The sequence below is a fragment of the Myiozetetes cayanensis genome, unplaced genomic scaffold, assembly GCF_022539395.1.
Source record: "Myiozetetes cayanensis isolate MyiCay16 unplaced genomic scaffold, myiCay2020 scf3, whole genome shotgun sequence".
NCBI lineage: Eukaryota > Metazoa > Chordata > Aves > Passeriformes > Tyrannidae > Myiozetetes > Myiozetetes cayanensis.
In genome coordinates this window covers 50,696,950-50,722,233 of record NW_026087521.1, presented here as the reverse complement: position 1 = coordinate 50,722,233, position 25,284 = coordinate 50,696,950, and the positions used below count along the sequence as shown (strand labels likewise).

The 25,284-nt window shown below is 42.7% G+C and overlaps 2 protein-coding genes across 2 annotated transcripts in view; one reads left to right on the top strand and one right to left on the bottom strand.

The window, feature by feature from the left end:
* CACNA1I (calcium voltage-gated channel subunit alpha1 I) overlaps positions 1-25,284 on the top strand; it is a 173,296-nt gene that overhangs the window by 69,931 nt on the left and 78,081 nt on the right. Inside the window, 2 exon segments of the mRNA XM_050324168.1 lie at positions 9,487-9,598; positions 10,577-10,710. Of these exon segments, the coding sequence (XP_050180125.1) occupies positions 9,487-9,598; positions 10,577-10,710 (246 nt within the window).
* RPL3 (ribosomal protein L3) overlaps positions 1-25,284 on the bottom strand; it is a 263,879-nt gene that overhangs the window by 234,597 nt on the left and 3,998 nt on the right. The window lies entirely within an intron of this gene.

Genomic DNA, 25,284 nt, shown 5'->3' with positions numbered 1-25,284 from the left:
ATTCAAAATATGGGGTGGTAGCAACTTAAACTCTGCAAATTGTTTAAATTACAGCCAATAATGAAAAAACCAACAGGAGCTCATACCCAGCTCTTTCTGTTATTGCCCTGTGTTTTGCTTAGACTGTATGCAATTTCTTCTGAGTGACCTTACCGAGCACTCCCTACACTACTGAATTAATCTTTATTTACTTTGCTGCAAAGCTTTGTCATCACATGACTTTCTTTTCTGTACTGAAGCACTCGTCAGAAAAGCCTGCTAAGCTAAGCACCAAGCATAGGATTTAGTGATGCTGTAACCACTGAAAGAGTCACCTAGCTCGGGAGAAGGGAGAAAGGCAAAGTGGCTTTATCCTGTCTTTCTGTCCCTCTAATGCAGTACTGCTAAGGGAGTCAGAGTACCTTCTAGGATAATTTAGCCTTGGAAATTGGCTGTCTAGAGGAGCAAGGTGTTCATTTCCACATCCTTCACCGAGTGATGTGCTGGGGTACAGGGTACTGCCCTGACACTGGCAGAGAGCAGAGCCTTTGTGTAGAAGAGCATGCACACCTCTTAAAACTGTGAGAAGATCCATAACCCGTCCTTTGTACTTTCATTGTCATCTTCACATTCCTGTAAGGCAAGATGGCCTTTTATTAAAGGTGCTCTGTACTCCCTTCAGACATATTTGAGTTGTACGTCCCTGTAAGCTCAGCTTGAACTCGTGTGACATTTGACAGGGATAGGTGGGAAGTTGCAAAGAGCGGAAAAAGCGATCTTTAACATGTGAAAACTAGTATGGACTAGAAAGATAGCAATTATGAACAGAGAGACCAGTGCAAGAAAAAGGAATAGGAACACAAGGAGTGTTAGGTGGGCTTTAGACCTCAGTGCTGCTGAGGCTTCTGCTACTCTATTCCCTTTCTATGGAAACAGCTTCTTATTGAGACAAATGTTTCCATTATTCCTTTGTATTTGCAATAAAGTTCAGTATCCAGGACCCACATCTCTCTGCCCTCCACATGTCTGTCCCTCTAGTCTTGAGGAGGTGCCTATCAGTCCTCTAAACCTGGGCAGTTGAGAGGCAGCTGCATAACAGCACCTGTTTCAGGAGGTTCTTTGGAATATCTTCATGCATCACAGACTATTTCTCAGGGCCAACTAAGCCTTAAACCCACAACAAGAGACCAAATCCTGCACCTATAAAGCATCAAAAAGTAAGACGAGAAGATTACCTTTTACTGGGAAGGTGAGAGTTGTGCTGGAAATGGAAGGAACTGATCTTGCTTTAGACCGCAGAGTGCTTTACAGCCAACTGTCCTTGTTTCATGTGTGTCCTCTTTTCACCTGTTTGAGTTTGTGAGCTACCACAGAGCTCATCTTGTAGGTTTGAGGGGCACAATGTGGTCTTGCCAGTATCAGTGGGGAGGCAGGGATCGGTATGTTGTAAAATGTTCCCAGAATGTTCCTGTGCATTCTTAAGGACCTACGTGTCTTCCAAAACCTGGGCCTCTGGTCCTCGTTCCTGAAGAAACACTCATTCCCCTCTTTATGCTGTTTCACTGCAAATATTTAAATGTTTTTTGGTTTTTTTTTTTGGTAGAGTGGGGAAAGAGTTTTGGAAAGTAAAAGAGAGATGCCAAGGCAGAATAAAAAAACCCAGACAAAGCAGAAAATATTAGGAACAGTAGGGAGGGATAAAACAAGGCTTTCCTTTTTCACTCTCTTCCTTGCCCTCCCAAATCCATCATCACTAGTTCTTTCCTCTCCCTTTCTTGAACTTGGGTCACACAAACACTGCTATTATGGGGCTGTATTTACTTAGTGGTTATGATTAGTGGGCCCAGCCAAGATAAGGACCCCCTTCAAACCTATCATGACACGAAGGCACAAGAAGGGACTTCAGTACTACCAAACATGTCAGGACTGTTGCTTTAGTTTGACAAATGCTAAGGAAGACTTACACAACTTTGGACGAGGTTGCTGGGAGGCAGGGCAATGAAGCACAGAAGCAGAGGGAGGATTGGGAGATATTTTGACCTTTTTTTTTTTCAAAACACTGTTTTTACGTTTTGGAAGGAAATTTCCACCAAGTAAGCTTGACCACATCCACATTAAATCTGATAAAAAGCCAACACTCATCCCAACTTCCATGGCTCAGGCTCTGGTTTGAGAAAGGTAATCCCACCAGTCTCTCTGATCATGTCACTTCCCAGGGTCATATAGGATGGGGCATATATATGTAGCGGAGCATTTAGCTGCACTGTTCAAATTCAGATTTTGTCTCTCTGGAGCACACTAGTAATTCAAATCACTCCTGGACTGCAAATTCCTTCCTGTTTTGGCCTGCCAGCTCCAGCTCTTCTCTAGAGCAGAGGTCCAGCTGAGTCCAAAATCAAAGACTAACTCTTCGAAGGTCTCTATTTTGCCACTGATGCCAGTAGGGAATTGCCTCTGATAAGTGAAATATCAGTAAGCCATAAGGACTTTAAAGCTTGGACCCTGGTTTTGTGGTTCAGAGGGTTTCCTCAGCTGGTCCTTCTCTGGTGTCTATTACCCCTACAGCTCCATCTGCAGCAAGGTGCAACTGCTAAAACTGCCACTTAGAGCAGGAGAGTGTGGAGCAAAATTCTTTCATTTGTCATATAGCACAATAATGTTCCAAGCTGCAGTCCTATTGCCTCATACTGTGACCTTGTTGAAACTCCTAATGTGAAGCTGGGTCAGGTTTTGGATGGCAGTCTCCAAGGCAGAGCCAGAATGCTGCAGGAGGCACCATTTGGGAGTCAGCGGGAGGTGTGATTCCTCAAGTCAGTCTTGAACTGGTTCCACAGCATGGTGGAGTATTGCTTTCCTGGCAAGAAAGACAGGCACCCGCAATCCCAGCCATCTGAGGATATTAAAAAGCTCTTTCTCCAGGAACAGTCATTACCTCTAATACCCTGCTTAAGTTTAAATTTGGGTAACTACTTTCTTCTGACCTAAAAAAGATTCTCGGGTGGTTTTTTATTTCTAGGTACTATATTTTTTCCATGCTTCCTATAGTAAACAGCTCTGAAGGAATGATACACACTGTTAAACAGATGCTCTGTTGCACTCTGAAAGCTAAATGCAATTTGGAGGTGGGTCATTATCAGTCAAGAAGCTCTGGGGCTCAGCTGCTACAGGCAGGAGGTAATCATTAATAGCAGGACTGTGTAGCAGCACTGATGAAGATGCATGGTATTTGTGAGATATTTGAATAATTAGCAGTGAATCTGCATAATTCTTCTGAGGAAAACACCAGGTTGCTTTAGAAGACCAAGGTATATCCATCCAGGTGCCATGGCAGAAATCTTGGTGTAACTTGTGCTGGTTTTAGCACCAGTGAGTCCTGGGGTCGCTGTGGTGGAGAGCATCTTAAAGAAGCCTTGCTTTCTCCCCACAGCCTCCCACTTGATTAGGGGCCTTCTGTGCACTGTTGTGGCCCTACACTAGGTCAGAGATCTCCCATTGCCTTCCTGTTTCTGGAATATCTGATGACTTGTCTCATTGTGTTAATACATCCGTTTATTTGTTCTTCAGATTCTTTCTGAGCTTCTTAATCTTCACTGTATGCTTTTCCTGACAGAATTTTTTTTTCTAGTTTTGGTTTTACTGGACTTGAGAGTTTAATGGATGCAGTTAGAAGACCTGAGTAAGTCATTATGTAAAGAGTTTTAAGAGAGGAGAGATTTGCTTCATTTTGTTTCTCTAATAATAATTAAAAAAAATTCTAACAAAACTTTTAAAGGCCATCTTCAATCCTTGCCTAACTCTGCAGGGCAATATGATGTGGTGCATAAGAAACAACTGACTTTAATTCAAATTAAAATTAGATCCTAATGAAAACTGAGCTATGCAGCCAAAAACCTCTACAGCCTCACTTTCTGAGCAGTCCTTGGAAGTTAGATCAGAGATGCTGATCTATGGTGCTTTGTTTTGTTGGGGTTTATCTGATTTAACATGGATACAACAGTCTTCGTCTTTTCTAATGAATCTCTTCTTGAAAGAGTCTCTTCCAAATGGCAGAAACATAGAAGCATTGCCAAAAACTTAAAATCTCCATACTGCCTCCCAGTAAGTTACTTAAGCCTTCCCTAGTGCCTCTCAAATCAACATATAAGTCTTGCTGTGGTTGGCAGCATTAAAGTCCTTTCTTTGGCATCAGTATTATTGAAGACTTGAAGACCTTAGTGATGCATCTGTCAGGTGTCTACAGTTCAGGTGCTCTTTCATGAGAAGAGTGTGTAAACGATGATGTGATGAAAGCAAACATGTACAAGATTACACGACATGGGAACACCCAGAGCATGTCTACCTCAAGTGCTTGCAAAAAGGCTTCATAAATTGCCCCTTGTGGCTTGGCTACAAAGAAATCCCCCAGCACTGCAATGCTGGGTGTTGGCATTTCATTCCCTATGGACTCAGAACTCAAAACCAGTCTTCTATGTAGGTCAAAAAACCACAACCTTTTTTTCTGTAATGCTTTGCTCTAAAAAAGACAAAGAAGAAGTGCTTCAGTCTTTCCAAAATAGGATTTTTAAAGCTTTTTGTTCTGAGAAATGTTTTGATTGTTTTGATCTATTTGAACACAAACACATTTTGAGAGGTATTTTTCTTTGAGTGAACATTAAGTGTTACATTCAACTTTTTCTAGTGAGTTAGCTTAGCAGATTGAGGCTGAAGAGAAACAACCCTGTTGATTCTGTCAGCTTATTTTGTAGAAAAAGACAATAAAACTCCTATGTATCAGCATAGAAAGAAAAAAACTCCACAAAAGCTAAGTGGGGATAAGAAAAGGTAGGAGGGGGCAAAAAAATGGAACTTGCCTGTGAGAGCATTTGTAAAAAACAACAGCAATGAGGTAGAGAAAATGAGCACTTCCTTCCTTGGAGCTACTTGTTTCTCTGATCTTCACAACAAGTCACTCCTCCCACTCTAAATGAAACATCAACTGTCTTGCTGCAGGTACAGCATCCTCCTGGCTTCTTGCAGGACAGTCACAAAACAGATGAGGAAAGTCGGGAAGGAACACAACTGTGTCCTTAGCTCATTTCAAAAAGGAGGGAAAGAAAATGTAATCACTGCAGACTGGAATGGCAGGGTGAAGCCATTTAGCTGGTGGAAAGGATGGTACGATGAGTGGTAGGTGGAGAGAACTGCTGGAGATGTGACATTTCACCTGCCCATTGCCCTCAGCTGAGCCTGCCTGGCACCAGCTCAGAGGTGGGAGGCCACAAGGAGTTGTATGCATGGGTGGCTGGTGTTTGGGATGCATTGCATGGGGCTTCATGTTTCCACTGCAGTCACTGAACTGCTCTTTCCATTTTGGGGCAGGAATGGGTTCTACCATGATTAGTTATGCCACAGGGCTGGCTTTTCCACCCTGCTGTAAACACGTTCTACTCAGGCATTTTTACTGCAGGTTAAACAGGTCTGAGATATTCAGGACCTTAATTAGCACAAGACACAGCCTAGGAATGGTTTGTGGACAGCAACAGCAAAGACTGAGGTATTGTCTTTCTTGTAAAGCTTATATATTTTCTGTGGTTTTAGGATTGCCAGCCAGTAGGGAGCTCTTTGTGCCTGGTTGTACTCTTATTGTTCAGGTAATGATGGAGGAAGAGGAAAGGTGATCCAAAAGTACTGTTTTATTTTGCTCTGCTGTATTTTTGTCAATGATAGAAAACAGAGATTAAGGCAAATCCCGAGAACATTGTTGTACTCAGTTTTTTAGGTGCAACCTATTTACAGCTCCAACATAGCAGACGTTGCTTCTGCTATTTGTCATTCAGGAATTGAGCCCAAAAGCTTTGCCTGTCTCCCATCATCTAACATCATCTTTCATTATGTATAGTCATGTTATCAAGCACTACCACAGTACGTCCAGCTCCCAGAAACACCTGCATATCTCCTTAACTGTCTTGCAACTTGTGGTTTTTGGCATGTGCCAGATGGTTGGGGGTGGACTAAGGGTCTCTCCTGGTGTGTGCTGGTGACAGATATCCCTCTTGAGTCTCTCCCTATCCCAGATTTGCCCTGTCCATTGGAAGGCATCATGGTCTGGCCAGCAGCTGCTCAGGCAAGGTCCTGTTCAGGCTGCAGAAGGACACGGATGGCACCCAGCAGCAAAGAAACGTGTTGTTGTTGTTGCCACAGACAGGCATCAGCTACAGAACCAGTACAACTGTTTTAGTCAAAATATAGTTACCCTAGATATGGATCTTGATGTCACAAGACAGTACTGAAACCAAGAGCTTAACAGGACTTTTACAAGGCAGAGATATTTATGTGCACAATGAGAATAGTCCATGATTAAAGGAGTAAGGAAATACTTTTTATTGTTTTTCTGCTTTTCAAATGAGGGCCATGACCCTTTTGCCTGAAAGGGTTTGAATCAACTGTAATCTGTCACTGTTAGAGGAAAACACTCCCTTTAAGGGCAAATTATAGCAGATTGCTGCAGGTTTTCTGGTACCTTCTTCTGAGACACCTTCTGGTGGCTAAGTAGAGATGCTGACCAGAATGGGCAGAAATTTAGTGTGTCTTCTTTTAATTTTTAAAACCTGCCAGAGGCCTCAAATCTCACAGGGAAAGGTGCTGGGACTGAGGCTGTGGGAAGGGAGAACAGCAGTGAGGAAGGGCTGGGGTGTGGGAGAACATGTGCATGGGTTCGCTTGTAATTAGGAGATTTAAACTTTGAAAGAAGTTAATTAATAATGAAACTTCTGACTGAATGATGCAGATTATGAAGACTGGCTTTGTCAGCAGCTGCAATTAATTACAGGCTCAGGCACGGGGAAAAGGAGGGGGGTGAGGGATGTGGGAAAGGGGAGGCATCACCAAGAGAAACATGATAAACCTGGCTGCAGGCTGTTGCTGTGGTGACAGGAGGCAGTAGCTATGGTTGAGAGCAGTCATAGATTGAAGGCACCAGGTACTTCTAATTACCCCCTCAACCAACCCAAGCAGGCAGCAACCCCCCTTGACTTGGGGCTGGAGATGCTCTGGTTTTCTCCTCGTACTTTCTTCCTTTCTGCTGCAGGTTGGATGTGCTTTTACAGGGTTCCCAACTGCTCCGAAAGGAAAGCAGTGAGGCTGTGGCTTTTCCTAATATCACTTTGAGAGCCTGGGAATGGCCAGCAATCCAGCACCATCCTAGGGAAGCATAGAAAATGCTGGCAAACTTTGAGAGCTGTCAAAGCACCTCCTGAAAAAGGGAGAGACTGATAGAGCTGCAACTGCTCAGCCTGGAGGATAGAAGGATCAGGGAGACCTTATCCATGTGTATCAATACCTGATAGAAGGAGTAAAGGACACAGACTGCTCAGTTGTGCCCAGTGACACAGTAAGAAGCAATGGGCACAGCCTGAATAGTGGGATGTCCTATTTAAACATAAGAAAACACTTTCTCTATGTGTAAATAGTCAAATGCTGGAGCAGATTGCACAGAGAGGTTCCGGTGCTTCCGTACTTGAAGATATTCAAAAGCCAACTATATGTGACCTTGAGCAATCTGCCGTAGTTGATGCTACTTTGAGCAGGGGAGTTGGACCAGATAACCTCCAGAGGCCCTTCCAACATCAACCATTATGTGGTTCTGTGATTCTGTGAATGATGATGCCAAATAGATTTTGAAAAGTGCAGAGGAGAATTGCAGTCTTATCTGAAAAGCCTGTGTGAGCTAATGGAAACCTCTCAAATTGCTTTCCTGGGCTTTGGATCAGAGAGAGGAAGGTGGAAAGCTAAAGCTGTGTTGTACAGACTCCTGAGGGCAAAGACTTCATTTTTGCCCCCCTTTTGGCACAGTCCTCTCAGAAAAGGTCTCTGGTTTTGAAGCCAGCCTACATCAAGGGTGGCCTCCTTGTGCATTATTTTGTACAGCACTTGGGATAAACTTTGGGAGGTATAGTGATAACACATTCTTGAAATCACCTTATAGCATAATTGGCACAGTAGAACTAGTGCCCTGCTCTTGTCTGATTTTGCAACTGAATGTAGCTCACTGAAAAACAGCTGGGGGAGAGGAGAAAGAATTAATAATCTTCTAGATCAGATTGTGCAGGTTAGTCATAAATCACTGTCAGAGAATGAGCATGGAAGACTTGCTCAGAACAAACCATAGTTGTTGAGTGTCTTTCAGCAGTGATCAGAGATACAGGCCACTGTTTTTAGATGCAGTACTGCAAGGACTGAAAAAGGAGGCACTCAGACGATTGTATTTTAAGTGGACAATTTCAAGGATTTTGTTATTGAAAAAAGATAGAATAAAGTTGTCTGACAGTGGAAACTGGGCAGGCATGTTGCTGTGAGGTGTATAAAAGACCCAAGAATGATGGTTCTGCCAGAGGCTGGAGGTCTACTCTCATTAGCTCTACATCACCACTTTACAATGGCAACACTGGGAAAGTATCACAGAAACGTGCCCACTGTCAGAGCTAAAATGCTGTAAATGAGTTCTTGGATAAGTGTCTATCAGGCCTTAAGACCCCTTCAGTCTTAAGGAGGAGGGATGGTGAAGAGAGGGCAGGTAGAGGGTGTGGAAAGCACAGAAAAGGTCAGACAAATACACCATTTTTATCTTCTTCTCTAATACATAAATGAAGTGGCACTTGATGAAATTAAAAGGCAACAAATTAAAAATAAATAGGAGAGAACAATTTTTAATGTAAAGTATAATTAGCCAGTATAGCTCAGGGCTGCCAACTATTATCAAAGCAGATATTTTAGCACGATTATCAACAAAAGATTCAAATGAATAAGCAAAGCATCTGCAGGGACACAAGTGTAGCTGAGAAAACAATTATAAGGACTATCAATCCTCATGCCTTAGGCCATAAACAGATCATCAGCTGGGGTCAGAAGAGCAATTTCTCCCCATAGTTACTACGTAACTCAGGCACATTGTGGAGTTTTATCCATGGTGGATTACTGCTGGAAGCAGAATAACCAGATAGAGCATTGGAAACTCCTTACCCCCAAGTTCTTCTTAGAAAGGAAGAGAGAGACTTCTAGTCTTGTGTTGTACCCCCTTCCCAGAAGGGTAATAATCACTGGGATTAAATAAACATCAGTTTATCCATTTTGATTTAGATCCCTAGATCTTAAAGGTCTCTGATGCATTTTTGTGCAGGTCAGCATGGAAAGTCTTTTCCATGTATTTGGAAGATTCACTAAACCAATGAGAGGAGAGGCTCAGCAAACCAACTGGAGAGGAGCAAGCACCTGTTTAACCATAGCAATAATTTGACTCATATAAATGCCTTAGGCCTTTTGTGCTACCTCTACTATCTCTTTTTTAAAGGAGTTTTGGCTTAATCAAGGTGTGGAGTAGGGATGAACCGGGGTGGGGGGGAATGTAAGAATGTAACAAATCAGCCTTCCAGCACTTCTTTCCCTTAATCTTCCATTTTGTTACTTCAAGCCTAAAGCAAGTTTATCTCAGTCATGATGCTTTCACAGAAGCTTTCCTTGACTCTTTTCCACCTGGTTCGAGTGTGTCAGCATGATGGTGATTTTGCTAAACTGTGTTACCCTGGGAATGTACCAGCCATGTGAGGATATGGACTGCCTTTCTGACAGGTGTAAAATCTTGCAGGTAAGCGGTCTTCCTTCTTGTTGTGATGGTGCTTCAGTCCAAGTCACAAATTTTCACGCATGCTTTCCTTCAGCGTGTGGGCAATACCTTCCCAGAGAAGCTGGCAAGGTTGTCCCTGGCAGTAAGCTATCCTGTTGTAAAATGACAAAAGCTAGCTTTGAGGAGAGGAGTGGGGTGAGAAAGAGAATGAATGAAGTCTACTTGTGACCGTGCAATACAGAACAGCTGCTAATCCTCCAGATCCTGCATGTAAGCAGGAGTTTCCTAATGTAGACAGTGCTAAATATATAGCTCAGAGTTCAGCCAGGGAGAGGCAGGCAGGAGAGAACGGCAGCCCCCAGTGCACTCACTGCTCAGCTGAGGAGCCAAGAGTGTTACTGATTCAACAGGTACTGTGGCATTCAGGATGCCCAAAGGGAGAGGAAATAAAAGGAACGCTCAGACGGGCCATGAGTACATCCAGCTAGCTGTGCTTGCTGCTTCCCCAAAGAGAAGGTGACAGCAAAGGGTGTCATCCGTTGTATTGTTGTGGCTTAGACCTTCAGATATCTGAAGCTTTTATCTGTGGCTGGTATGTGCTGCTCAAACTCTGCATGAAGCTACACTACATCATCCTCAGCTCAGCCATTTGCAGCAGGGTGATGAGGAGTCCCTCCTGGGGGACCTTGGAAGAACAGTGTTTTCCTGGCTGGGTTTGGACCTGCTGGTGCTGAGCCAACACCTCCTTTCGAGTCTGTTTAAGGAGTCTCTGAGTCTGCATCAATTATTTCACCTATAGGGGGAAAAAGAAGCTACAGAAACCTTCTGTGAAATCGAGCAGCAGGAAGCTATGGTGCCAGGGCTGCATGGAAGAAGCTTTTTCAGCCCTTCTAACTCATTTTCAGAAGTACTTAAATTTGTATTTATGTCACATTCTGGGTTTTAAAGTCAAAGGCTGGGAACGCTTATCAGATGTGCTCTTGGGTTTCTGTTTGGCAGGTATTTGATGATTTCATCTTCATCTTCTTTGCCATGGAAATGGTCTTAAAGATGGTTGCCCTGGGGATCTTCGGCAAGAAGTGTTACCTTGGAGATACCTGGAACCGCCTGGATTTCTTCATTGTCATGGCTGGGTAGGTGGATAGTTTCTGGGCTTATTTGTTCTGTGTTTACTAGAGTCTTGCATAGAACAGAAATGATGTAACCGAGGGGGAAGTTTCTACTCTGGTGCTACTCCAGTACATCTGCCAAACTGGAATCAGACGTGCTGGGGTTTGCAGCCTATGGAAGAAACAGTAGACAAGGTAGCTTATCTCCCCAGCTGATGTGCAGCCATCTGTCTAGCACAACTTCAGCAGAGGGTGTTAATTTGTACCAGCTGAAGAGCTAACCCAGAAACTTTTCTGGGGTTTTTTGTTTTGTTTTCAAAATGTCTGAGTAGCAGAGGTGCAACCTCTACCAGAACCAAACTAAAGCTAACACTGTTTCCAGCAGCAGTGTTTCAAAGGTAGGAATGTAATTATTGTTACTCAGGGCTTTTTGCCTTAATATTGCACCAGGGTTATCCACAGTACTATCAGGACAAGCTGACATTTGAGTGTTTTTTACAACAAAGTTGCTATGGTGAAGCTCTGATTTTCCCCTCTGCACATATGAAGTGGAAAGTCTAACAGGATTTGCCTTTTGAATCACAGCAAAATGTCCATTTCTGATACCACTGGGATGTGCTTTTTTTGGAATTCTAATTTTCAATTAGAATGCCTTGTGGTATAATAATAATAATAATAAAAAAGGTCAGAAATAAATATGTAATCTTGCTGTTCTCACTGTAAAAAAAAATGCATATCTTTTCAGAGAGAAACCCTCACTTTTCTCTTCCTCCCAGCAAGGAATTACTAGCATCCACTGTTGTCTGGAAGTGCATGTATTACTGACTGAGCCAGCAGTGATTTTGAGCTCACTTTGCAGAGTTTTCCCCTGTGGTGTGGAGCAGCACTGTCTTTATATTTGCTTTTGATACAGTTCTTCTACAGCAAGGCTTGAAAGTCATTCCCTCTGGAGGGGTGTATAATTGTTTGCTTCTGGGAGGAGCAGAGAGTTTCAAACTCAGTGCAGTTGTAAAAGTTTGAAGGGCCAGGTAGTGCATGAAAGGAGGACAGGTAGATGAAAGCTGTAGGCTTTTCTGAATTAACACAATATGTGTGAGACAGGAAGACCTTTCTTGTAGCTGAGCCTGCTGTGATGAACACCTGATTTTAAATGGCCTGACATGAGGAGTTTGAGCTAAAGTTAAAGCCCCTGACACAAGGTGATGAGAAAAGCCAGATCATAGTATGTCCTAGTCTTAACTTCTGGTGGCAAAACTGCTGGAAACTGGATGCAGTGAAAGCACGACCCTAGCAGAGCAGCCTTTGAGGAAGAAAGGGAAGAACTGCTATGCTTGAAAATGGGACATTGGAGCCCATGATGCTCCTCAGTGTGGGTGATATGCTGCAGTGTGCTGGGAGAAAGACTCTGCTCTAGTGGACACAGGAGCACCAGCATATGAGGTAAAAGGTTTGGGAGCTCAAGATCTTGCTCTGTCTGGTGTCTCTGCAAGCAAGGTATGTGAGTGATGCTATCTGAAGAGATGATGAAATCAGTGGGGCAGTGCTAAATGAAAGAGGGTGAACTCAAGTACTCCATGCAGAAAATAAGTGAAATCCACAATACCTAGACAAGAAAGGAGAATACTTGATTTACATATTTCCTTCTGTCACCACTGCTGGCAGAATTTTGAGGAGAGACTCTTTTGTGCACCTGATAGCAGTACTAGAAAAAAAAGCTAATATCTGAACTTTCAGTGCCAAGGAGACTTAGTATCAACTCCTTAGATATAAAATAATCAGTGGGGAGGATTTTTCATTTCAAGTCCAAAACTGAAAGAAATTTGTTTCCTGATATCTATGCAATTGTCCTCGTGAGGTGTCAGGCTGAAATGATAGTAATCTCATTAGAATATCTGATCTCAAAAGACTTCTGCTAAAGAAAGATTTTTCCATTTAGTTATATAGAACTAATGACTATATAATGTATTTCGAGTTATAAAAGCTTGTGGTTATTAATTCATTATTCTTTGAAATTCATTAAAATTGTCTGCACTGTTTAAATCAAATCTGAGGCTTAAACTTGCCCTTACATACTGTAGGCTTTTATTTAACCTGAAATGTAAGCCCCAAGCTTTATCCTTATTGATTCCACACCTGGACCACGGCTTCAGCTTATTCTGGTCCAGATACTGCCTTAGCCTTTTGACTCAGAGAGGACAGCCTGCATTAGGTCTTACATGTTTTCTCCATGACAATGAGTTAGATCTTGATCAGAGGCTAATCAGTTTTCTCTAAGAGCCTTCTCCTTTTCATGGTCCTAGATGCTCATTTTCTGCAAGGGAGGTGATAAACTTCTCTCTTAAGAAAATGTCCATGGTGTTGGGAAGTAATGCCCACCCTAGAATACACACGGCTTCTCTCAGTTTCAAGAACAAGGACTGTACTTCCCAGACCTTTCTTTTCCCTTCTCCCTTTCCAAATAAACACCAAGGCAGCAAAGGTTGGAAGAATAAACTGTAGCATGGCAAAGTGAAGCGCAGGCAAGGGACCATTCTGCCGGCCATTCTCAGGCAGCTGAGGTATCTCCCTCTGGCTTGCTGCACAACAGCACGCTTTATCAAAGAGCATGACAACAATTTGCTGCTATTGCCCAAGATGGTGTTTTGGTTACATAAGCAATGTATTCAGGCAATCATTTGTAGTTTTTTCCTCACTTCCTTGTGAAGCCAAAAGCTATAGTTTTAGTTAACTGAATTCCCTCATGTGCCCCTGCCCTGCTTGCCCCTGCTCCCCACGCAACCCAGCAGCTCAAGGAGGAAGACTCTGTTGTCACTAAAATTGTTCAGTTTCCATGGCAATAGGAGCTGACATCACCAGAACTTTCTCCATTCTCAAACACTCCTTCCCCCAAAAACCTTCAACACATTTTTTAATGAAAGGATTAGAAAAAAACCCAAAACAACAGTTGTAAATCAATGCTCTACCTCATTGTTCCTCTCACAGTTCCTAAAACCATGCAAGGCAACTTGGTTTGAAGAATGCCAATGCCCTTGTATGCATAAACAACCAGGGCTGCAGATTCAGCTTGTCAATACTCCAGTTCCAACTGCTTGCTGGTGACAGGAGGTTGCAAGTTCCCAGACGTTTCAAGCAGACTGTGCTTGTCACCAGCTGTCCTGGTGGGAGTCCCTCTTCCCCTGTGTTTGTGATTAGGTCTTGTCTGTCATCATTTGTTTCCCACAGCGATGGATGCATTTGAAGAGCTTGACCTGAGGCAACTTCAGAGGGCAGTTTCCTAAAGTTGAGAGCCTGCTATGTGTTGAAAGTTGAGATAATGTGAACACTAATCACATTGGAAATGCCAGAGTCTGTATGTGTGTGAATTTAGGGGAAGAGTCACTTATTCCTGGGCTCATACTCATCAACTTTTCAAACCAGGCAGTTCTCCAGCAATAAAAGAGTGAGCAATTTCTCCTACTCACCCTTCTGTGAGACAGTTGTGTTCCAGTGTGATTGGAGATGATGCCACTGTTCCTCTAGGAAGGGAGACATCATCCCTTCATGTCACTGGCCCAAGTGTCCCCCTGGCCTTGAGGGCATGAATTCCACAGATGGAGTGATTGTTCTGCCTCTCATGAGCCAAGTGCTATAATTAAACCGTCTGTGGTGGGAATTTTGTATATCTTTGCCCTCTTCTGTGGCATTCCTGGGAGATGTCCTGGTATACAATTTACCTGTGTAAGTAAGTAGGTAGGTACATAGGTTAAGGGGGAGAAGACTTCACTACATTGCTAGAGGGGATGACTGTGATTACAAGTGTGTCCCCAAAAGATGACCAAAATCTTTCCTTAACTACTTGTTGCTTAGAGTCCAATGGCTGAGGAGAGGCTGGTCTACCTTTCAGAGAATGCCCTGTCTTTACCTCTTTCCATTTTGCTGCGGTGTTTGCCATGTACATCTCCTGCTGTGGTCAAATCCCAACCTGACCTTGCCTTTGATGAGAGGAATGGTATGTTGGATATCCTGGCATTTTGAGATATTATTTCAGTGTTCTTAAACAGCTTTTAAAAGTGGTAGACACCAGAACAAGGCACAGTGCTCTGTGTAGCTGCTCCAGTGCCTTTGGTGGTAATATCGTCTCTCTAATCCAGCCTGAAAATTCCTGGTTCCTACAGCCAAGTATTGTAGTATCCCACCCAGTCATTCCTATCCATTAATTCAGCTGCTTTCTTCATTGGCACAAGCTTTATTTGCTGGGCTTTTTTTTTTCCCCTGTCTTCTCTTCAGAAGAGAGAAAAAACCTTCCTAATAGTAAGAACAGGAAACTTTGTCCCCAGATATATGTTAGTTTCATTTGTTCACACTGGATTACTGGAATACATATTATCTGCATTTCCAAAGCAGTTCATGCTGTTCTATCACTGACTTGTCCTCTTAATTTCTTTTCTCTTCTCCCAAAAATATGCTTCAGCTGCAAAATCCATCAGTGACTTTTTTTAGTTTTCTATCAGGTTGTGATAAATAAATAAAGAACAAAGTGGCAAGAATTGTGCATTACAGAAGTGAATCTGCACACAAATGAGTTCCCATTTAGTGTTGCATGTAAGGTTCATTACATAGCCAGGTTTTTTTCTCCAGCTAATGTATGTTATGATGATTTTGTATCATTCCAACCATATCAATATAATTACTTGTGTGAACCAGACTTCTAATCTTGTAAAAAATTATAGCATGTTAGTTTGATGATGTCTATTTTTCCCTAAACTTGTGTTGATTATGGTTAATTTTATTATCCACCTTGAATCCATAATCTATCAAAGCAGCATATTGGCAATTTTATTACTGTATTGTGATGAGCATTAGTCCAGTCAGCCTATTGAGATCACTGTGTACTGGTGCAACATTAGAATTCCTTCGACCCTTGGATGCTTTCCCAGTTTTCTGAGTCTAATCAAAAATCATCAGTACTGGTCCAGATCTTTTCTGGCCTTTTTAAAAAAACTTTCCCATACAAATTGTCCAGGCTTGCTTATCTTACAATATTCTCTATTTAGGCACAGCCTAAAATACTTGATCACAGCTGGAGCTGAAATTAGCTCATCATGATCTCTGGTGTACATATTTCATCTGACCTTCCTCACAGAACTTTTTTTAATTGACATTTTCTGCTTTTGCACTTGTTCATGACAATTCTGTTTTCTTGTTCCAGGGATTAACTTGTACAGTTTTATGTGCTTATTCAGTTCTATTACAATTTTTCTACAATTTCCATCTCCTAGTTTATATTCATTGGTATTAACTTCCCTTCTCCTGCCATTATGTTGCTGCTTTTGCTTTCCCTTATGTTGCACTGTCTTTTTAGCCTGTTCACCTTTCTTGCCTCTATTGAAGCTTCTTGGATACCTGACAAATATTCCTAAAGACTGCTTGACAGTCGTGGGCATGTCTTGAATTGAAGTCCGGTTTGATACCTGGAGGTGTTTAAAAGATGTGTAGATGTGACAGGCTCATGATGTAGTGGTGGACTTGGAGTGTTGGATTAATGGTTGGACTCGAGGATCTTAAAGTTCTTTACCAAGCTAAATGATTCTGTGTTGTTTCAATTTCATGAATATGATCTCTAATCCACAAAATATATCCAGTATTTTGATGATCTTACTTGATTTGTACATAACATATGTAATCAAGTGTTTAAGTTCTTCAATAAATTTTTTCTTTAAAAGAAAGCACTTAAAAGACAACCTCTCCATCTTCCATCCTTAAACGCAGTTCTCTGTGAGTTGTAAGGCTGGGAACTTGCAACGAGATTTAGATATCCCCAGTGCATTGCCCGAATTCAGCTCTTGGAGATAGATGAAGAAAATGCTTTTCCTCTATGATTTATAGACAAATATCATGGGAAGCTAGTCAGCCTGTTTTTCAGTGTGATCTGGACGTACCTGATCACATTCAGAGGATCATAGGTAATCAGGGTTGGAAAGGACCTTGTGGAGTCTTGAGTCCAACCTTCTTGTTCAAAGGAGGGTCAACAGCAAACTCAAGTTGTTGCTCAGAGTTGTCCAGTCAAGTCTTGACAACCACCACAGGTGGTGATTGCCCCATCTTTCCTCACCCCAGCCCCACTGCTGATGTATCTCTGTAACTAGTCTGAACCTTCTTTCCCTCTTTGGATTTATGTCCATCGTGTCTTGTTCTCCTGCCGTGTAACACTGTGAAGATTCTGGTTTAATCTCCTTAGTGACTGACTAACAAGTATCAAGGAACTGCTGCTAAGTCCCACCAAAATCATCTCCTCTCCAAGTTGAACAAGCCCCCATCCTTCAGCCTCTCCTCACCGGGCAAAGGCTCCAACCCTTGAGCACCTTGGTGACCCTTGGCTGAACTTGCTCCAGTTTATCAACACCTTTCTTTTGCTGGAGGGCCAAAAGTGAGTGTGCTACTCTAGATGTGGTCTACCAAGCATGAAGTAAAGGGGATAGTCCCTCCCTCACCTACCAGCTGCACTCCAATTGGTGCAGCTTAGTGTGTCATCAGCATCCCTTGCACGGACTGTGTGTTGCCTGCTGTCCCCCAGGACTAACAGGTCCTTTTCAGCAGCACCACTATCCATCAGTCCTTGGCCAGCAGGTCAGTCCAGCACAGATGCAGGACCTTGCTTTCATCTCTTGAGTTTTATGAAGCTCCATTTCTCCAGCCAGGAGGAATCCTGTACTTTATTTGGCAGAAAATTAATCCATAAGTACTCATTTCCAAATTTTCACTGATTCTGTACTAGAAAATGTCATTTTTGACAGAGTATGTTGCTCCCCCTCCCTTTCTGTCCACTTGAGCCTCCCTAGCTAGGTTAAAATCCTTGATTTTAATATTCCTTTCATGTAGATTTTCCCAGCAGGCTTTTCTAATGCCATTTAGGCTGTTTATGCTCATAAAATGGACAATTCTTATTCTCTTTATTACTCAGGCCCCTGGCACTGGTGTATAGATGATATTATTTTTCCCCTCTTTACATCTTTTAGTGCCTTGATTAGTTTTGTTCTTGATATGAAGGTTCTGCAGAATTAACTTTTTTCCTAATTTCATCGCTTTCCCCTTTGTTCTTTCATTTAACAATCTCCTGACTGGTGTCTCTCAGTTCTCCAAAACCTAATTATTCTTCTAATGAAATGCTGGTTAATATTTCTGCACAGGATTAGCCCAGTGCTTTGCAAGTCTCATGCTCTATGTGGCTGGCCAAGCCAGCAGTTTATTACCAGATTCCTCCATCACCTTTTTTACCTGTTGGCCAGAATGTGCCACTAAGGAGCTCAGCTGAATATCTTGTTCCATCTTCTTCAGAAATGGACATAAATCTAAGTCTATAATATGTGGTATATCTGTCATGATAAGAAAGACAATTAGTTTCAAAACACGTCATTATGGGTAAATACTGTCCTTCTGGTCTGAAAAACCTTCCTAAATTTGTTTTTTTAAATTTCATATCACTTACAGCGTGTCAGCACAGCTCTCCTGATATCTTTTCCAAGCATCCTTTCTGAGTAGTTATGCAGCCTTTGGAGAGGATTGTCTGACACCTTAAAACTGAAGATCTCGGGCAAACCTGATAGTCCCCTAGATTGAGCAGAACATTTCTTCTCACTCCCTGTGCCTTTGGCTAGTTGCTTCTTCAGGAGTGCTTTATGCAGCTTCCACACTGTTAGCCTGGAAAGTATTGGTATTAACTGAGGTATTATTTTTACCTTCTCTTTCTGATAGTTATCTACTGTCCTTGATTTCTGCTTCCCATAATTCCTTAGATAGTGCATCCTTTCCATAAACTTGCAGTGATGATGCTTCCTAAATTCACCCATCCAGGCTCTTTTCAAACCTGTGCAGCATCACTGTGTGTATCTCTGAAAGCTAACTCTGCCCTTTCATGGAAAGCACTTATGGCTCCAAGTTCATCCTCCACATTTCAGTCCAGGAAAGGGAGCTCTCTGAAGGATGTGAGGTACCAGCCCCCAAGCCTTCAATGCCCACCTGTTCCCAGGAAACAAAATTGTCTCTGCGTGGTGCCCTTCCATGCCGGGAAGGTGCTGCTTAGCCTGAAACACACTGATTGGCCTTAATCTCACAAAATGGGGAAGTGTGTTGCCAATCTTCTGCTTTTTCTTTGCTTTTAATTAACTATGGTTCTTCAGGGACCTGGCCAGAATTTGCATAGTTATGACTTCAGAATCTCAGATCATTAAATACTTATTAGCAGCAGTGTAAACAGCAGAATGCTCAGAAAATCCTAGTTAGCTAATGCTCTTTGCCAAATAAAAGTTTCTATAAAATTATGGCAAGTTAAAGAAAACTGTAATAAATATAGCAATTAGGTGTTTCAAGTAGGGATGAGATAAAGATGAAATCAGCAAGCAGCAGGCTAAATAACATCTTAACCAAAGGTAGAAATACCAGCAGAACAGCCCTCCCCTCCAACACGCACTCATTTTTCCCTCCTAATGATACTAATTATTTCATTTGCTTTCTCCTAGTAAAACTATTGCTAGATGTGCAACATATTGAAATGAAAGCAGTCATCAAAATGAAATGAATCACACCAGAGAAGGAGGCAGTGGTACCCTCTCTGTGTAATGTGTAGTTCTCAATTATTGCCTCTGATTTTTTTGCCTTCCTAAAAGCTAATTCCCTGCTCCGTGAATGTTAGGTTTATTTTAAAAAAACAAAACACACACAAAAAACCCCAAACCCCTAAAACCCAGAAAAACAAAACAAAACCAGCAGGCTCACAGGATCAAATGGAGACACTCTTTTTTCTTTTTCATTTTTCTTCCCCCCGCCCTCCTCCCTAAGCAATGAAATACAGACCTCAGAGCCTGTGTTCTGACTCTTGGTTTTTAAAAGTGAGGCCCCACCATTCGTATTCAGTCATCTGAGCTCGGCGACTCCTTCTGGCTTTCTTATCACAGTGTGAAAACCTGCTTATGTCTTTTCGTATCATGTCTCTGAAACTATTAAGAAACTCTGACATTTTCTCTTAGTACACAGTTTGGAGAGAAATCTGAGTGTTCCAGGGTGTGAAATAATCACATTCCAGGCAACAAGGGACCAGGCTCACAGGCTCTGGAAGCTTTCAGCAGCTTTTGCTTGCACAGCAATAAAAAAAAAAAGGTAAAAAAAAATGTGTTTTGCACTGGAGGAGGGGGCACTATTGCAGATTATTTTTTTAAGAACACAAAGCATCACAGCTCTGGAGCTGACTGTATAATTAGCAATTGATCTAACACTCCCCGAGGAAATGTCTTTTTACTAACAGAATTACACTCTCTTTATTATTATTATTTTTTATAAAGGGGGAAAAAAGGATATAATTTTTGCAGTCCTTGTTTTACTAGCAAGGGATTTTTTTTTTCACTAATCTTTCAGCTTTTATGTCAGCACAGAGTTGTCATTTTGCAGCGTAATGAGCTCTAAATTTAAAAGAGATAAGCTGGACTACTTAGCTTAGTACACTGTGGTTTGCAGAGCAATTTGGAGGCCTACTGTGTAATGTCTGGTCGCACCCCATATGATGTTATTCTGTTCTTTCTACAGTAGGTGTTGAAAGGAGTTCAAATCAGCTGTTTAGGGTGGATTTTGAAGCTTGGCCCCAGAGGCACCAAGCTGTGCAAAATGGGTGCAAATGCACAGTTTGCTCTTTAAGTTCATATCAGGTGAGCTGATAGCAGGGTCAGTACTGAGGACTACCTGGCAGCCCTCTGCCTCCTTGCACCATGGAGCAACCAATGTCCATATAGCAAAAGATCGGGTCCAAATAACCCATTAGTTGGGAGCCAGAGCATCCACGAAGACATCACTTTTAAGGATTCATCCAGGAATGACTGCAGCCCTGATGTGGCTTGGGGGTTTCATGTGCTTAGCACAGTCCATGCAGTCTTGCCCCTGCCCATTCCCAATGCATCAATTCATGTTGTGCCTTCTTGCAGCTGCGAGTAAGTAAAGGCAATGGGAGCATGGGCCACAACTCAAAACTCTGAGCAGGGGAAAAGGGACACCTAGAAATAGTCTAACTTTTGCCATAGCCCCCAGGACCTTTAAGGAAAGTGAGGATGTGGCTCCAACTGGACAGCATAAGGGCAGGCATGGTGCAGCAATCTTAAAAAAATAGGTCCTGTTGGACTGGCAAGTAACCTGTTTGCATCCACTAATACATGTGCATCCCATACCTGCAGACTCTGAGTGGAAGCAGTAGCCCTCCTCTTGCCCAGCATCTGGGCAGACCTCATCAAAATCTCCTGGCTCTGCTTTTAATATGTCCAACTGGGTTTACAAGAGATTGGATTCATGCCCTGCTCTCCTTGTGTACAAGCTCAGGCATAGCCAACCTTAGCAAGAGATGACAGGAAGTGTCTTGAATGCCACAGGTGCCTCATGCTCTACCCCTTCAGCTGTGTGCTCTTCCTCCTGCCTCCTTGCTGTTGCTCCAATGCAGACAGTCCCACTATCCAGGTAGTTGTGGACACCAGAAAGCAGATTTTGCTGCCTGCCATCCCTTGGAACACCACAGATTCAGCTAATAGAGTTTCTGTGGGAGCCTAGCCAGCCTTGTTCTCCACGTTCCCTGCACATTGCTACACCTCCAGCCACAGAGGACCCAGGACTGTGTGGATCTAGCAATGCATGTGCTTTTTAATTTCCTTTCATCAGAATGGCTCAGTAATATAAGTGGAGATACAGGACCATTGGGAGTACAGGCATTGCTCCTTCTTTTTGTTGTAGCCACAGTCTTTGAAGCTAGAACAAAGGTAGTGAGACCTGCTTCTCATCCTGATGTGTATGACAAAAGTGGGAGTATTTAGGGGAAAATCAGTCTTCCCACCACCCCACAAACTCCATGTGGGAGATTTAAGCTGTGGGATGGCTCATATATCAAGGGGGTGTACATTTTGGTAAATGCAGAGATGTCAGCTCCAACTTTTGGCAGAGTTATCTGAATAAAAAATTCAGACAGGGAAAACTGGCAGACTTAGTCTTCTGTTTTTCCCATGCACCCTGTGTTTTTTGAAGTGGTAGAAATTCCAGTTTGTAAAATTTGATGGCTGAATCAAGGAGCCAAGGATAGAAAGGCATATTCTTGTACACAGAAGACATCTATTAAATCCCATCTACTCATGGCATAGGTGCATGTCAGTCTTAAACCCCTGACATAGCTGAAGGAATTCAGAGCAGAGAGCAATTAAAGTCTTCTGCCTTGTTCATATCAGGTATTCATAGATGCAAGGACCAAATAAAAGTTCCCAGGCAGAAAAGCTTCACTTCCCACAGACACTCATAGCAAGTCCAAAATTACAGCTAGGAAAGTCACAGCCACGAAGTTTTTGGCTTCAGTGCCAACCCCAAATTTATTTGACAAAGAAATATGAATTGATTAGACTGCAGTTAATTAGATTTCAATTGAAAACTTCTATCAGAGAAGGGGAATTAGGCAGCTTTTGAATTTGACAAAAACATATTGACTTTGTGTCATAGGAAAAATACTGTCTTGGTATTTTTCATGAATGCTTCCAGAATACATTTTAAATACTGTTTCTTGGCTTTGAATTTTTAGCAAATAGAAGTTCAGAAGCTAAGATTAGGAAAGTTAATGAGTGTTTAATAAAGGTGTAAGGAGATGTAAATATGAAGAGGTAAATGGTAATGTTTGAACTGTTTTAATAATGGATTTCATTGAATGTAATTGTGAGGTAGCAGGTAGCCAGGCATTGCATAAGTACATTATCTTGAGTTTTATGAGCAGCAAGATAAAGTCTGAATTTTCTGGACTCCTTACATGTTTCTCGGAATCTCTGTTTTAAATAGCCTTAGTTTTTATTCCTCCATGCTGCTGGTCAGTCTGCTCTCCTGTGTCTGGCACAGAGCCACTCTGGCCATGCATTTCTGCTATTGGACACTGAGCGCTACTCTTCTTGAGTGCCAAGACAGACCCAAGCCCACTCTCGAGCTCACAGGTACAGAGGAGCAAAGTCAGTTCCAAGCTGCAGCTAATGAAGCTATTCTGCTGTTGTGGAAGCCTCATGAGCATTGAAGGTTTATGTGCCAAGGGTTTGCATGCCCCCTCATCCCTGTCTGCTTCAGTGGCTTGGCATGGGGTAGAGGTACAGGAGACCAGACACTTTCTGGACAGGGTCAATGTGCTAACAAATTGCTCACTTGTTCCCTGTGCTAGCTTGGTCTCATCTCTGTTTAACCTGAGGTCTCTTGTGTGCTCAGCTGAGCAGAGGTATCTGGACACAGGCTAATGTTTATTAGCAAGGTAGAGACTAAGCTGGAGGAGAAAGCAGAAAGATGCTTGGTAGGGAAAAGGACAAAAGGAATAAAGATGAAGATGAAAAAGGAAAGAAGGGATCGGGAAGGGAATTGAAGTATATGAGGAAAAGCAGGAAAATATGAAGGAAAGTCAAGGGACAAACAGCAAAACTGTAAATTAAGAAGAAAGATTAAATTGCCAAGTGGAAATGTTGCAGGCAAGCATGAGTCAGAGTGATGTAGAGAGAGAGAGGGGGTAGGGAAACAGGTGGGATACCTTGAGAGTAGGGAGGGAGGCAGAGCTCGAGTGGAGAGGTGTTCCCTGCCAGGCATCCCCCTGCTTCACCCCCTGCAGGGTGAACCCCACACATGCAGCTGGTGCCTCTATCCCATTTCTTACCGTGACAGCATTCCCAACATGCATCAGTATTGAGCTGTGTGATGTGGAGACAGTGCACGTGTCAATCCCCTCTCCTTCCAGAAGGGTTTCATATGGAGAGTTTCAAAGAAGAAAATCTGTAGCAAAGGAAGAAGTAAATTATTGTATATATTCAATTATCTTGACAGCTCACCGCTCAAATTCCATCACAGATCAGGAGTTTGTCTGATTTAGCATAGTTTAAGCTTCTGAACCTGTCCTTCCACTCGCCCACCCACACCAGAGACTGCAAAATACTTTAGTGGTGCCAGAAATGAGGTGTCATTTCCCTCAGAAGAGATGCATTCCACTCTGCTCCCTCTTGATAAAGGGAAAGGACTCACAACCAGCATCACCAGTGGGTTTTTTTTTTTCTTTCCCCCACATCCTAGACTTTGTCTGACTGCCTCTGGATGTTAAAGAAGCTAAGGTGTTTACAAACAAGACATGCTTTAAGCAGCCAAGAAAGAAGGGAGAACTAGATGAAGGATAGTCAGGACATGGGGGCTACCCTTGCCCATGGCTGCTACAAAGCAAGAACAAGGAACCTGGAAATCTCCTGGAGTTCAATAAATGACAACCATTTTGTACTAACTGTAATGATCTCTTGCTCTTGGTTTACAAACACTGAGCAAACACAGGGTTCTGCAGGGTTGCTGATGTGATAAGGTTTCGAGCACTGAGGGCTGAGTGCCTGCCTGAGATTCCAAATAAGCACAGTACACCTGACCCACCATTGCAAGATCTTTAGACACAGACACAGCAAATGTGAACCTCCTGACATAAATGTGCTGCTAGTTTCTGACTCCATATATGGCAGCAGGAGATCGGGTGCAGCCCAAACCCAGAGGAGGTTATGTGTCTAGGGTGTCCAGGCAGAGGGGAGCAGGGCTGGCTGGAGAATGATGATAACAAAAAAAACTGGGCTAACAATCCCTGAAATGCTGCAGATGCCTGGAGACTCCAGTAGAGTCGCTTAGAAATCCCATTTCATTAGAGGAAGGAGGCAACATTTGAATTTATCAGTTTTACATAAAATGTTTTGATTTTTTTCTTAATCAGTGGAGTTTCATTTCATCTTGGTCATCTGCATAGTATGGGTATGCTATCCTTGCACAAAGAGAAGTGTGAAGGTAGCTGATTTTAAGTCTGTCACTAGGAATGAAAAGGCAAGAACAAGACGCTCTAACACAAAAATACATTGGAATTGCATTGGAGTTGTTTTGGTTACAATTTGCGTGACTACAACAGACATAACTCATCCGTGGGGATTCAAGCATCCTGGATGTTCTCTGTTATTACAGCCAAGACCAGGAGGTCTCAGGAAGAACTGTAGGCAGAAGGGGTCTGTTCATCGAGCTGAAGCCCTGGGGCCTCCTAGGGCTGAGTTCATTTTTGTTAGAAGAGCTCTCTGAAAAATTTAGCAGTTGCCCTTTTCTAACCCATCTGAGGGAACAGCCTGGTGTTTTCACTGGCAGTGTGATTGTCTGTGCAGCTTTTTTTGTCTGGCTACACTGGAATGTAATCACAGCAAATCTGTGGCCACCGAGGGCTGCAGGAGGCTGGCTTGCTGCTGTCTGAACCACACAGTTGCAGCTAAGGCAGCATTTGTCTGGCACTGAAAGGACCCACAGTCACTACTCTGATGATTATTAATTTTCTAGTAACACATGGACTGTACCACATAGATGGCAAACTCATTCCAGCTAGGAGAGGGCAATGATGTGCACCTGGTTAAGGTTACTCCCATTGTAATGCTAGCAGCATGGCTGTAGCCACAAGAGGATAAGACTCAAATGGTTTGTAAACAGAGGTTCTATTTTAAAATTATTTTGCATGGTTAAGGCTAAGGAAAGATGTCACCTCTGTCCACTGATTTCCTGTCAGCCTGTGCTTTTCCCCTGCGTTTAGTT